The sequence below is a fragment of the Zootoca vivipara genome, chromosome 4 (genome assembly GCF_965207765.1).
Source record: "Zootoca vivipara chromosome 4, rZooViv2.hap1.1, whole genome shotgun sequence".
In the NCBI taxonomy this organism is placed as follows: Eukaryota; Metazoa; Chordata; class Lepidosauria; order Squamata; family Lacertidae; genus Zootoca; species Zootoca vivipara.
Genome location: NC_142587.1, coordinates 59,103,345 through 59,117,357, shown reverse-complemented (window position 1 = coordinate 59,117,357; position 14,013 = coordinate 59,103,345). Strand labels below are relative to the sequence as shown.

The following is a 14,013-nucleotide window of genomic DNA, read 5'->3' as shown; positions in this document are numbered from 1 at the left end:
CTTAGTAGCAGCTTATTGTGTCTTCATTACATGGATCTGTGTACAGAAAACAAAGTTTGTACCCACTATTGCTGGAACATGGTGCCAACACATTAACATACTGAATTTAGGAAAGGGAAAAGAAATGTCAGTTTTTATACATTTGTTGAATATTTCTGTACATTTATAAAATAATGGCTTTAACTATATCCAGCATTTCAATAAGCAAGAACATTACATAAATTCCTTGGTCACACACACACACAAAATATTTATCCTTGATTTGATGGGGGTGGGGTTTTTTTTTTGGTTTGCCAATGCCCTGACGTTACAAAAATGAGATTTTATATTTGCAGTGCTGATTTAGAATTGGTAATGACAATGTTTTATCTTATCAGCAATCTAAATGCAATGTAATAAAAAGCAGCATATAGCTAGCAGATTTTTTTCCCCTGAAAGTATATGTCACTTACAACAGTGTGAGAGCCAAGGCAAAGTATTAAAACAACATGGACTGATTGTAAGTAAAACGTGTTTAAATGCAAGTGTGTAATAATGATGTGATTGAATGACATAAGCTCTGTGATGTAAACTTCAAACAAAATATTTAATGCATTTGATATACATTTACAGTATTTCTAACAGAGAAATAAAAATACTGTAGAGGAGTTGGAGAAAAACATGAGAACTAATGATGAGACAGGATGCTTTTGTTAATGTCCACTTACAGAGAGTTTGGTTTATTGAAAAAGTGTATAAACATGCATCATGTTTTCATAAGAAGAGGCTTGAAATTTACTCATCAAAAATAGGTCAAAGATGTTTTCTTTTCTTTGTTTCTATCCAGTTTCCAATAATGTACTGAATTGGCAAAAGACACATTAAATTCAAAACCGATCATAAATTTACCATTGTTTTCTTTTCAAACATTGTAACCCAAGATTTAAGGTACAAATGAATTGGGTTGCAGTTTGTGACAATTTTAGATAATACAACACAAAAATATGTTTAGAATGCATAAAAACAATTATGCTATGGATTTCAAGTGATGCAGCTCTACACCTTCCATCGTACTGTACATGTATTGGAAAGATGAACTAAGATAGTCTAGCTTTTTTGGAAGCAGCTTGGATATCTCAATCATAAATTGCACCTCTAAGTCTTGCTAGGTATTCCTAGCTCATATGGTTCATGTTTCCTGGAGGGGAGAGTGACTCAAGCATAGTAATTTTTAAAACTATAGTATTAAAGAATAGCTTTAGTGAAACACCTTAACTTCCTTCCTTTGTTAGCAAGATCAACTGTGTTGAACAAAGGAAAACTGATACTAAGAAGAGAGGAGGCTTTTGTGTTCTCGTCTGGTCTTGAAACTCACACTTCCATCATTTGACCCCTTTTTTAATGGTAAAAGCAACACATTGCTTATTATTTCATATAGGATTCCATCCCTGATGCCCCAATAAGCCTTTGCTAACATCAGTTTGCCAGTCATCTTCCTAATTCTACACCCAATGGAAAACCACCTAACATAATTCATTACATCCAGCATTATCCAACATAGCTTACAGTACATAGACTCCTTTCACATTCAGACTTTTATTTTCTTCTTCTTCTTCATGTCACGAGGAGTAAGAGTTTTGTGCTTATCACCAACAAAAAAAAATTGCAGTGCAAACTTTAAACATAAAAAGTTACACAATTAAAAGTTATTATATGGCACCACAGCCTATTAATTCACATATAATACAACAGACCAATAAGAACAGACAATAATATGAACATAGCTAAAAAGAAGGTGAGCTTGCATAGCAATGCAATAAAAAGAAATTATATACAAGGGAACTGTTTCATCCTGCAGGGTGATCTTTTTCTCTTCTTTATATATGTTTGATAAGAAATAGATTAAGGTGGAAGGTGTAGTATAGAGAAGAACACAGGTAGAGTATCTGTGGGATATGTGTGGCTGTGTGTCTTTACATTGCATTTACAGTTCTTTTAATAAGTAAGTACATAAATAAAGAAAATGTTCATTGCACTGTTTTAGTGTCATCACTTCCATGAGTTCAGACCTTGACGGCCCTTGAGAGCAGCTTGAGATGTTTCTGTTCCAACTACTCTGTTAAACAAAAAGCAAGAACATTATTATGTTTTAAGATATGTACTTTACTTTTAACTTCTATGCATATATCATTCAGACATATATTTTACAAGCAGACCATAAAAATCATTAACATTCTGATTGGTTCAAGTGATAACTTTTGTTAAAATGAATGCTATTGTAGGGACTGTTATTTTTTACAGTATTTATCTTTGGAATGTAAACTGTAATTGTACTTTTTCCAATTATTTTCTCAGTGAATGCAGTACCAAAACGTGAAGTTCTTCATAGAACAGCGATACCTATTACCCTCCTGACACAACACAGCATAGCTGTCTTTTAGAAAGCAAATGTATGTATGCAGAATTTTACCTCTTCTGCTTTTTGTTGAGGAAATATAAAAACTGCAAGTGCTCAATAACAATGCTTTTGAAGGAACCCTATGAATTGTTCAGCTAGTTGTCATTCAAATGGGGAATCTGAGTCTGAATTGCTAAACTCCAGGTTGCAGATGGAGTGTCATATTAGTCAGTGTTCTGTTGTGTGAAAAAATCCCTGCATATAGAACAGTTCTAACCTAGCTTGAGCCCTCAAATGCCAACTTTCTGTGTGGAGGGATTTTGTTTTGTTTTGTCAGTGGAGCCTTCACACTGTAGTCTGTGTAGCCTCCCACACATATGTGGGGTGGATGGGATTCCTTGTTTGGCTGCTCTTTTATTCACAAAATATTTTATTCCTTTTCTCTTTCACACTGCCTGCTTTCCAGCTTTTAAATGTTGTATCTGCGTTTTGAACACCACTCCCATGAGTAGACACATGCTTTCCCTCCCTAAATGTGCAACTCACAGTTATAACATAGTAAAGCTAATCTGTCTGCCCCCTGTCTCCTAGCACTGATGTCCTTTATGGTCATTTATGGTGAACTGTATTTTTATCAAATGCGATGTAATAACAATAATGATTATTTTATTACCTACCCTTCACACTAAGGTCCCAGGGCTGGTTACAACGTTAAAACACAATATTAAAAACAGTTTAAAATAACTTACAATCATGAAAATACAACCCCCTCAAAAGTCCACAATGCACAAAACACAATTTGCTACCCTGGTTGTGGTTGCATTGACTCAGCCTCTCCTGCACTGAACACTCTCCCCTAAATATGCCAACATTTCATCTGATGTCAGGATTGGCAACTCACTCTTCTATTCATTCTGAACGGAGGAGAGATCCCTCTGTGAGTGCAGCAGTGGTTGATGTAGGTGTCTTTTCCCCACAGAGATGCAGGGGTGGTGTGGTGCATGTCTGCATGATTTTGTGACCCTGGTTATTTTTTCTGTTGTTTTTTTTTAGGTGTGGCATTAATTTTGTGGTATGCCATGCCCCCCATAGCAGCCATTTTGTGTATGGCTCTCTCATGGAAGTTATTTTTTAATTGGTGCCCACAGGATCTTCCCAAGATTCAAAATGTGCCTATTGGCCCAAAATGGTTAGCAACCCCTGATATACATTAAAGTCATGTTGCTAGTGCTGCATGCAGCTGCATGAGAACAGAAAGATTAGCATTTGTTCTCAAATACCTAAATTGTAGAAGCCTTAAAATTACTTTTTTATATATACATTTTGTATTGCATCTCAAAAGAGGCTTACATAATTCGCCAGAAAACTGTCCTTGACTGCTTGATCCAACATATCCTACGTCAATGAGATCACTGGTGTTGCGTTGGTGACCTCCCCGCATGACCTCGCCTTTTCTGGGTCCAGTTGATCCTTTAGAAGAGGCTGTACCTGAAGAGCTATGTCCACCTGGGGATGGGAAACTAGGCTTGCTATATGGCACCAGTGCCTCTTCTGAAAATACAAATGGTATATATTATATACATATATAAAAGATACATGGGATTGGCTTACTCATGGGAGATTAAATCTTGTTGAATAATTTCACACCACCTAAACACCGAAATCTTACACACCATCTAAAATGTTGTACAGTCCTACCTCGGGTTACAGACACTTCAGGTTGTGCGTTTTCGGGTTGCACACCACGCTGAACCCGGAAGTACTGGAACGGGTTACTTCCAGGTTTCGGTGCTTCCGCATGCGCAGAAGCACTAAATCATGCTTTGTGCATGCGCAGAAGCGCCGAATTGTGACCCAACACTGAGGGTTGTGAATGTGCCTTCCGCATGGATCACGTTTGCAACCCGAGCGTCCACTGTATTAGAAAAGTCTGAACATTGGGAATATGTATGTCTCACTTTGAAAATGGGGACTTGAGCAACTAAAATTTGGTGGATGTGCACACTGATTACTAGAAATTTATGCAATGGAAAACTTAGTACTCTTCTTCCTCAAAATAGGAGAAATAAAGTATACATGAAAATGGTTATACAGTATTTTCACTGGAAAGCTACAAAGTGGAACACAAATAAGTTCACATGGTTCACATGAGTGAAGGGATTTGTGGAGGCAAGCCATGTCGTCAGCAACAATACAGAAGCCAGCTATGCATTGATTTTGAGGAGCCTCTGTATGCATAGATACTTATGTACAAAGGTTTCTTCTATGCAAAGGGAATTCTTGGGCTAATCAGGATGCTAGGTGATAAGTAGAGCTACTTCATGTGACTTGGGATGGGGTATGGCCAGTTTATGCCTCTTTGGTAAAGGTTGAACTAGCTGCACAGTCCTTAACTCCTTCATTTCAACATGTGTACAGAAATGCATAAAAAGTGTACCACCATAAAAGTGTGCATTTTGTGATAAAATATGTTAAACCTATGTGTATTTTTGTGCTTTATGTGCAGATTGATATGGAAGTGGGTTGGAACACATGCATTCCAAATGGACTGGAAACAGGCTGATCAATATATCTCCAGATGTGTATAAGGTACATCAAGAGGGTTTACTCCTGAATTTCTGTAATAATTTTGTGGGAGTTGACATGATAGAAATCCAAATTTGATCATTTCAAAAATAGAGCTGTCCCACATGGTGGCAAAATACAGTTTGAAAATGGGAACTATTTGCCTAGGTTGGGGGACGTAAAATGTATTGTTTCATAATTTTGGATTTATTTATTTTTTAAAAACCCACTAATATGATAGTTGATTCAGTGTGAGTAGTGTTTGTTGAGCCGTTGATAAATACTGGTTTCAACTACATAACACTGGAATAAGTAGTTCACATGGCTGAAAGATTGAGAGCTCAATCTTAGCCCTTCCCCAAACGTTGATGACTGAAGGGGGTTAGGATAGTGCATAGATGTCTCTCCAGTAGCATAGAGGAAGCTGGCAGTTATTTGTCACTGGTAGCAGGGCTGTCTCAAGCAGGTCGGGCGCCCTGGCGCTGAGGCGCGGAGATCGCTCTGGCGCTCCTGCCCTCGCAGCGCGCAGCACGGCTTCCGTGCAGCTTCGCCGTGCAGCGCCCCCCCTGCCGGCCCAGCGCCCTGGCACCCCACACCACCGGGACTACACCTAGAGCCGGGCCTGATTGGTAGCAAACAGAGAACTCTGAAATGGGAAGTTTGCAGGGGGGTGGAGTCAGCGTTTACTACAAACCTGGAGATGCCATGCTGCAGTAGGGCGGATGGCAACACTTTATGCTATGGCCAATGTAAAAATTGGCAGGGCTTGGGACAGGCATCCCCAAACTGCGGCCCTCCAGATGTTTTGGCCTACAACTCCCATGATCCCTAGCTAACAGGACCAGTGGTCGGGGAAGATGGGAATTGTAGTCCAAAACATCTGGAGGGCCGAAGTTTCAGGATGCCTGGCTTGGGATGTGACCATAGATCTGCCACACCATTCTCCTCTCCCCCCACACCAACACACTTAGGATTGATCCATCAACTAGCTGTGGAAGACACGCCTGACAAATAATGTAAATGAAATATACACAATTACCTTTTGTATTTTGGTATATAAGGATCTCTATTATTGGCATATAGGGAAAAGTATCAACTTGTTTACAGAGAATTTGGAAGCTAAGTTAGATATTGAAGGAAGTTCACATGGCTGAAAGGATTTTTGCATGCATATTGGAAAGCCACATTATCATATATTCATCTAAGTTTATGAATTGGCATGTCCTAATTATAAAAAACCAAGATTCATTATGGAAAAAGCATGATGAATCATAGATTGCTTAATTAAATGATACATAAACGATTTGCAGAATAATAAGGCCAAAATTATAGTTTCCTTTAAGCTTGCTGAAATGCTGCTCTTTCCCCCTCACTTAAATTATGGTAACATTATTTCAATCAATTAAGATAAAGAACTATAGAATCAGCTAATTTAATTAGCTTCCTGGTGTTATTTCCAAAGATATCAAGCACATGGGAAATTACTTCATTGGTTTATATTCTGTAGAGGGAAAATCTTGCTTGACAAACAATTCCTGTCCTTGAGAACAGATTGCTGTCCTTCAGACCCAGGTCCCCATTCACTGTATGTTAGCAGAGTCTACGGGATCTCTTGTAAACTGGAAGAAAGATCCAGCCCAGTTTAAGCAGTTTTGCAGGTACTGATTTCAACAGGAGACGTAAATTTCTATTGATTAATTTTTTAAGTGCTTAACTTTAGCTAGATCATACACCAGGTGTTGATCCCCACCAGGACTGGCCTACTCTCTTAAGAGGTGCTTGAGAGTTTAGGAACAGGGGAAGCTGGTTCTGCTTAGACTTTCAGTCTGTCTATCCAAGCAGCTTTCCAAAAGGCATCAGACAGAAATACCTTATAGCTCTGAAGTACAAATTTGTGAAGGTGCTTGATAATGAACCTGGGACCTCATAGTGCAAAGGACCGCTAAGCTATAGAAGGGCCAATTGTACAAGGAGGCAGAATCAAGCAGCCTTCCTTTGGTGCAGAATGTATGAAGAATGGGCAGCACAGGGCACCAGACTCTCAATGATTAGCTTATCGTTATATTTTTACCACTTTGAATGGTGTAATTTGAAGTTTTTGACTCTGTTACCCACACCCAAATGTTATTAGTTATCTCTGCTTAGAGGAAAATCGACATACCCATACGGTCAGAAGCTTTTAAATCAACACAGTTTAGCAAGGTTGTTTTGGTCAGTGCTTCTCAAATGAGCAAAGCATTGGAGCTAACCTAAAATACTAGTACAGTGGTGCCTCGCTAGCCCTGCTAGACGAAATTTTCGCTAGACGAAAGGGTTTTGCGATCGGAGGTTGCCTCGCAAGACGACGAGGTTTTTTATGGCCGCCGCTTCGTCTTGCGAAGCGTGGCCATAAAAAGACGAAGCGGCTGCGAGTCAACCTCTAATCGCAATCCCAAAAGGCATTTGTCTAGCGGGGAAGAGGAAAAGGAAGAGCAGCTGTCAGCGCCTGTCAGCTGATCTTCCTTTGCCTTCCTCTCGCGCTACAGCTAGTTCCCCTTTGTGTTCCGCTGGTCTCTGCCGGTTGCTGCGAGCAGTGAGGGGCAACCGGCAGAGACCAGCGGGACACAAAGGGGAACCAGCTGTAGCGAGGGAAGAAGGGGATAGGCTGACTTTTCGCTGGCTGCCTTCCCCTTGGCTTGGGGAAGGCAGCCGGCGAAACACCCCTGCTAAGGCGGCCGATCCTGGGCCAGCTCGAGGCCGAGCGCAGCGCGCAGGGCACAGTAGAAAGTGAGTAGCGACTGTGGCGCTGAGGGGGCCAAATTGGGCTGGCTGGAGGGCGAGCGCCGCACACTTTCTCTTGTTTGTCCCACGCACAGCGCTCGCCCTTGGGCTGACCTGGGATCGGCTGCCTTAGCAAGGGGAAGGCAGCCGGCGAAAAGTCCCTGCACTTTGCGCTTTGGCTTGGGGACTGGCGGCAACAGTGCTTGCTCTCTTGGCTCGGGGAAGGCAGGCAGGCAAGAGAGCAAGCGCCTGCCTGCCTTCCCCGAGCCAAGAAAGCAAGCTCCGCCGCCAGTCCCCCGGAGCCCATAGGAACACATTGATTAAATTTCAATGCATTCCTATGGGAAACCGTGTCTCGCTAGACGAAAAAATTGACCTGTGGAACGAATTAAATTCGTCTAGCGAGGCACCACTGTACAAATTTACCAGTGAAATCTAAAATAAATGCAGCTGCTGGAATTTGGGGACTTTTTCAGCTGCTGAATTCAAACTTGTTTTGGCATAATTCTTGACAGGTTGTGCCCAATCTTTATCCCTTTTTTAAAGGGATTTTCCCTTATGCTGAATAGGCTTCCTCACGAGAAAAGGGAAAACTTGGCAGCTATGGTTGTGCCTTGAGTTGATCAGTCAGTGTAACATTCTAAAAAATTCATTTGGCACAATTAATGCTAGTTAATTTATGCAGAAATAGAAACAAAGTCGAAGATGATGGGAAACCATACCACCAACAGTATGTGAAGAAAGTGCTAGGATATCAAGCTATTCCAACTGTCCTTACATGTGTGTGTGTGTACACAAACACACACACAAATGTTCTGTCAAAGGGTGCAGTGCAATCCACAAGGAATGGGGAGGAACGTGAGAATTTAGGAATGCTCTGCAGTCCTCTATCCAGTTCTAAGTTTGAATTATCCTGTCATTTTTCCTTTTAAAAGCATATGTCCCTTGCATTGTTTCCAAATAATAAAAAGTATTTTCTTCTGGCTTGGGGGTGCAGCAGAGAAATGTGTGGGTTTAGGATCCCGGCATACTTTCCTTTTTTTTGGCCCTACCTGCATCTGAGCTCCAACATTGGTTGAGCCACGGCTTTGGCAGGGTTCATAGAGTCAGAGAGGGAGACATTGTTTCTCCCTCTGCAAGCTCAGATCTCTGTCTCTTGAATCAGAGAGGGCTATCCATTATGTTGCTTGGTTTGTGGGACAGTCTCCTAGAGCCCATATGATTGCACCCCCCCTAAAAAAAATCAAATGAAAAAAACTAGGCCCAGCATTTTCATTTGAATAACCGAATGCAACAGACAAGCTGACAAAGAATACTTGAATGGTGTGTTGATGAATACCTAATAGCTATTAAGACATTTAATGATTCTGAGTGCTGGTGTGGCGGGGGGAATAATGGGTGGTAGTCAGCTAAGTTTTACTCAGGGTAGATCTATTCAAATTAATGGACCTTAGTCATGTTCATTCATTTCAACAGTTTTACTGTTGAGGAAGGTGTGGTGATCTTTGCTTATTTCCTCTGCTGCAAAAAATACGATCCAAAGAATGGGGAACCATCCAAAACATTTTGGTTCAGGAAAGAACAGAATGAAAGTTGTAGGGGGCAGGAGGAAATCGGCAAAAGTTGTCTCACCTCCTCTTATATTAGTGGAGATGTCCGCTGCATGAAAAGCTGTTCTATGAGAACAGCAGCAGCATTGGATTTCACCCAGTATGCCTACATTGATTATGTTAGCAATGGTGTCAGCTGGATGAAAAGCTGTTCTGCAAGCAAAATGGCAACATTTGATTTCACCCACTGAGTTTATCAATGAGAAGTTCCATGTTTTAAAAAGCCCCCCAAAAACCTATGAGTCCAAAATGGCTTTATTTCGAGCTTATTGCAAGGTTACAGTCATAAATGTGGGTACTGATGAGAATGCTGTTAATACAGGTGGGAGGTAAGGATGTTTTGTGCACCATATGCATGCAAAAATCCATTCCAGTGGGTTAAAAAAAAATCACAGCCAGTGTGTGTTCCATATGTATATATTCCTTGCATAAGATGTCTAGTACACCCCCACCCCCCGCTGCATATAGCAGCATTATTAACTCCCAAAGGCATGCATTCAGAATTTTAGTAGTTTAGGTGCATTCAAAAGCTTCACCATTGCAGGAGCAAACATTGAAGGTCAAATGTTAATAACAATCCTTTGACTGTTCCAATGTAAGCCTTGACCTTCACTGCCTGTAGGGGATCTTATAATGGAATATATTTAGGAAACTGCCTAAGCTGGTTTGAGAGGTGCAACTACACACCTGATCCAAATGCTTGTTTTTGCTGGCTTTGAAGTTCTGTGGAGCTTATCCATTCCTGGGTTTGCCGCTGCCACTCTAGTGACGTTCTAGCTTGACGATCCAAAGAGCTCTTTGTTTCATCTATGCTGGATGTATGCTGTCGTTCTAGAGAGCTTCCTTTTCTCTCTGTCGAACCTCCACGTTGGCCAGGGCCTATCTGCTGCCTTAAACCCTGACCAGGGGGTGGGTCTGGCGGTGGTGGAAGATCTAAAAATGTGAATAGACTCAGAATTTCAATGACATATTAGTTACATTTAAATTTTAGCGGAAAATGAAAGGATTGGAAAGACTTGACGAAATATAGTTATCCTACATTTTTCCCTTGGTTTTAGACAATTGCTAGATGTTTTTGGCTGTAAATAACAGAACATGCCCTTCACCAGAAGAGTAATTTTTGTTGTGCTGCACTTGACAAGGTCAGTAAATTTTTTAAAAAAGCTTTTATTTTCAGTAGATGTGGGGGTTGTTTCCTTTTTCATCCTGTTTGCTATGAAATAGTTTTGAAATATTATATATATTCAAAATACAGATCACATTTCCCCTATCAGTTAAATTAAAGTGGCTTAATATGAAAGTTTTTTTCAGAAGTTTTAACATGTACTCAAATGTTGAGTGAATTTGCAAATTGTTCTAAATATGTCCAGATTACAACACAACAGATTTTGGGAGGGTGGGGATCTTCAAATGCAAACTACTTTTTAAAAAAGAAGTCATCAGCCTGTGTTTAACTTCAAGCAAACTATACTCAGGATGACATATATCAAATTGATTCCGCTATTGTTACAACTTTTTTTTATATAACTGCATGTTTTTATGGAATAATTTGTGACTTTTTTGGTGAAATTGGTTTCCTTAGAGCTTACTGATATCATTTCCCCCTTTGAGGTAAACCATTTAAACATCTCATATTTAGCTTATTTTTTGGTGTGGTGTGTGTGTGTGTGTGTGAGAGAGAGAGAGAGAGAGAGAGAGAGAGAGAGAGAGAGAGAGAGAGAATGAGTTTTCCTTTATTTTTAACCCTGCAATGGTGAAGAGCATTAGTAATCACAATTTTTCAACATTGCTTAGTTGCAATCCAACATTCTGTCCATGCTGTTTCAAAATAAACATGCAAGACTATTTACATACCACTGCTCACTAAATCCTCTTAGATAAACACAGGATTTGCAATGCTTTGAATCATGCCTCTGTGAAATATTTTCTATGCATGAACTTTATAGTTCTTTCCATTTCTGAATTGGGGCTATAGCAGTACTCTCACATGTGCATGCCAGTTAATTTCTTTGTCCATGCAGCACTCTTGACCATCTTTGAGATGATGACTGTACCATAGTTGGAACCACATGTGACTATGGGGAATCAAGAGTCTTCTGGTTCTATCCATATATAGTTTGGTACATGTTGATATTTCTGCACACAAATCTATACCCAGGATGGTCAGTAGGAGTAAAGTGGATGGGAAAGAAACAGCTGGTGTTAATACCTGTGAACCAGCCCTAATGGAGGAACAGATACTTGGGTATTTGGAGCATGACAACACCATTGTGTCTTATGGAGGCAGCTGTCTGCAGTCTAATTAGTTATTCAAAATAATTGAGACAATAAATCTTCCCCGTGCCTATCCTACATGGCAATTTTCTCTTTGATTCATATAATGTTGAAAACACTAGTGCTGTTCATTCAAGCTTTTTAACAATTGACGTAGTAACTTTCAAGTGAATGAACCTTCAAACATCACAGACAGACATTCCATATTGTCTAATATCCCTTTGTATGCAGTGTTTTCAATGAAAGTTGTTCACACATTTAGCCACCAGTAATCTGAAAATCTACACTTGTATTCAAGTTTCCCTTTCTCACTGGGACTGGATGGAGGAGACTAACCTTAATACAAGAAGAACTTCCATCTTGATGTAAATAGCAGCTTTATGGAGGGGGTGGAGAATTTCATTGGAACTGAAGCAGAGGAGGAAAGTGTTTAAACTTCACCCCTGCTTTCTACAACCCTCATCCAGAGAGTCTCCATACAGCTGCTATCTGTATTCCTAAAGTGTAATGTAACTTAAAAAGCATCATGTGTAGTTGAGCCCAAGAGGTTCTGAGGTATTTTTGTTTTTCAGGTTTGGTGGCAGGAGCTGCCTGGGGTCAAACTGGAAACCTGGGGGGGCCTGTGTGCTGCTTCCCCATGTGGTGAGCCACTGAACAGCACTGAACTGCAGCATCTTACTAGACAGATTAGCATCCTAAGGCCTCAGGTAAGTTTTTAATTTTATTTATACCATAACATTTATATGCTGTTTATTAAAAATTGTATTAAGATGTTAACAAAAAGAATAAAACAATGAAAGTATCATGAAAAACAACCATTTAAGACATTCAAAAGATAATTAAACTAAATGATAAACTAAAAACAGATTAAAATACATATCAACATTCTACATATATGGGGTAGGCTTGTCTGAACAAAATGCTTTTAGCTGATGTTTTTAGGTAGTGGTTGGATCCTCTTGGACAGAAAGGACGATAGGCAGGCTAATGGCTCACCATATGATGCAGCCATAGTCTTAGCCATAGAGGCTACTGGCGCAAGGCGCCATGGTGGCAAGTTCTGGAGGGTGCTGGAGGGTGCCTCCGCCATGCTGCGAGTGACGTTGCGGGGAAGCCAGCCGCGAGCCTCCCGTCGGCACGGCAGCCGCGAGCCTCCCGTCGGCGCGGCAGCCAGGGCTCCCTGAACGGCAGCGCCGTGCAGCCACTTCTGCTGAGCAGGCGGATGCGGAGCACAACAGGCAGCGTCCCTGCCCATCGGGCTGCCCCCTCCAGCTGCCCGCCATGCCTGGCCCTGCCCGGCGGAGTGCGAGTCCGGCGTCACTGGCGTTGGTCCTGCCCGCTGAGTGGGGGGGGGAGCGAGGTGGGCTGCAGAGGGGCCCGAGGGAGAGGTGCTGCCCGCCCGGAGGGAAACACAGGGTGGGGGTGGGGGCGCCTGAGGGATCCCTGCACCATGGTGCCAGATAACCTTAAGACGTCGCTGGATGCAGCCACATACAGTCCCAATGGTTACCCATTTCAGCATCAACCTCTAGTGAAAAGGATTTGTGGACAGTACCTCTTTGACAATAATAACAGATTTACTGGAGAGACTACTCATTTGGTCAGTATTCTTGCTCCCACTCGTGTAAAGTAAACATGAAGAGGATCATAATAATTTGTTGTTTTTTCTCTGTGGCACTTTAAGAGTCTGTTCATTGCTTCAACCAAAATTGTGAGACATTCCTTATAGCATGATATATTACTAGTGACTTAAATAGATTTTCAGTGCATTTTGAAATTGTCTTTCAATTTACTTTCCTTTTCTCACCTTAGTTATTCTAAATGTAGAGTGACGGAATAGCTTTTTGGATTGGACCTATAAAAGGTAGTTTAGGATACAGGAGAGGGTAAACTGAGTTTCCAGTGCATAGGCAAATATTATTTGTTACTTGTCAAACAAGGAATGCCAAATTATTTCCTGTAAACGACAAATGCTGAACCATAATATATGGGCATGGAGCTATGGCATCTTGCACATAACCATGCATCTTATGACTATCTTTGGTGGTTCTCTTTCAGTGAGGTTTTATCTCCATTGGGGTTCATATAGTCAGTAAAAACATATTTGTCTGGAACACCTAGAATTCACTGACTGCTGCTTGCATTGGTTGGAATTCAGCCAAGTCATCAGAAGGTGCATCTAATGACAGCACAATTCTGGAAAGAGAAATTTGCAAGCCAATTAGTACATTAATGTAATAATGTAATATTATTGGCCAGTGGTGGCTTTTCTCCCAATTCAGTAATTAGGGAACTGGAGATTCTGATATTTCTTGACAGCAAAAACCTTAACTGAGCCTAAATGTGTTCCCATTTGACTCACCTTGGATAAGTGTGAACAGTGTGAGAGATTACCCAGTGTGACTGAAAACAACAGTTATTAGTTTA

The 14,013-nt window shown here is 40.9% G+C and overlaps 1 protein-coding gene across 1 annotated transcript in view; it reads right to left on the bottom strand.

Annotated features, from left to right (window-relative positions):
- Positions 1-287: 287 nt before the first annotated feature.
- ROBO2 (roundabout guidance receptor 2) overlaps positions 288-14,013 on the bottom strand; it is a 443,321-nt gene continuing 429,595 nt past the window's right edge. The window contains exons 27-29 of the mRNA XM_088667988.1: positions 10,000-10,245; positions 3,728-3,928; positions 288-2,095 (exon numbers count right to left, since the gene is read on the bottom strand). Coding sequence (XP_088524114.1) covers positions 2,094-2,095; positions 3,728-3,928; positions 10,000-10,245 — 449 coding nt within the window. The 3' untranslated portion in view covers positions 288-2,093. The remainder of the gene's footprint in view (positions 2,096-3,727; positions 3,929-9,999; positions 10,246-14,013) is intronic.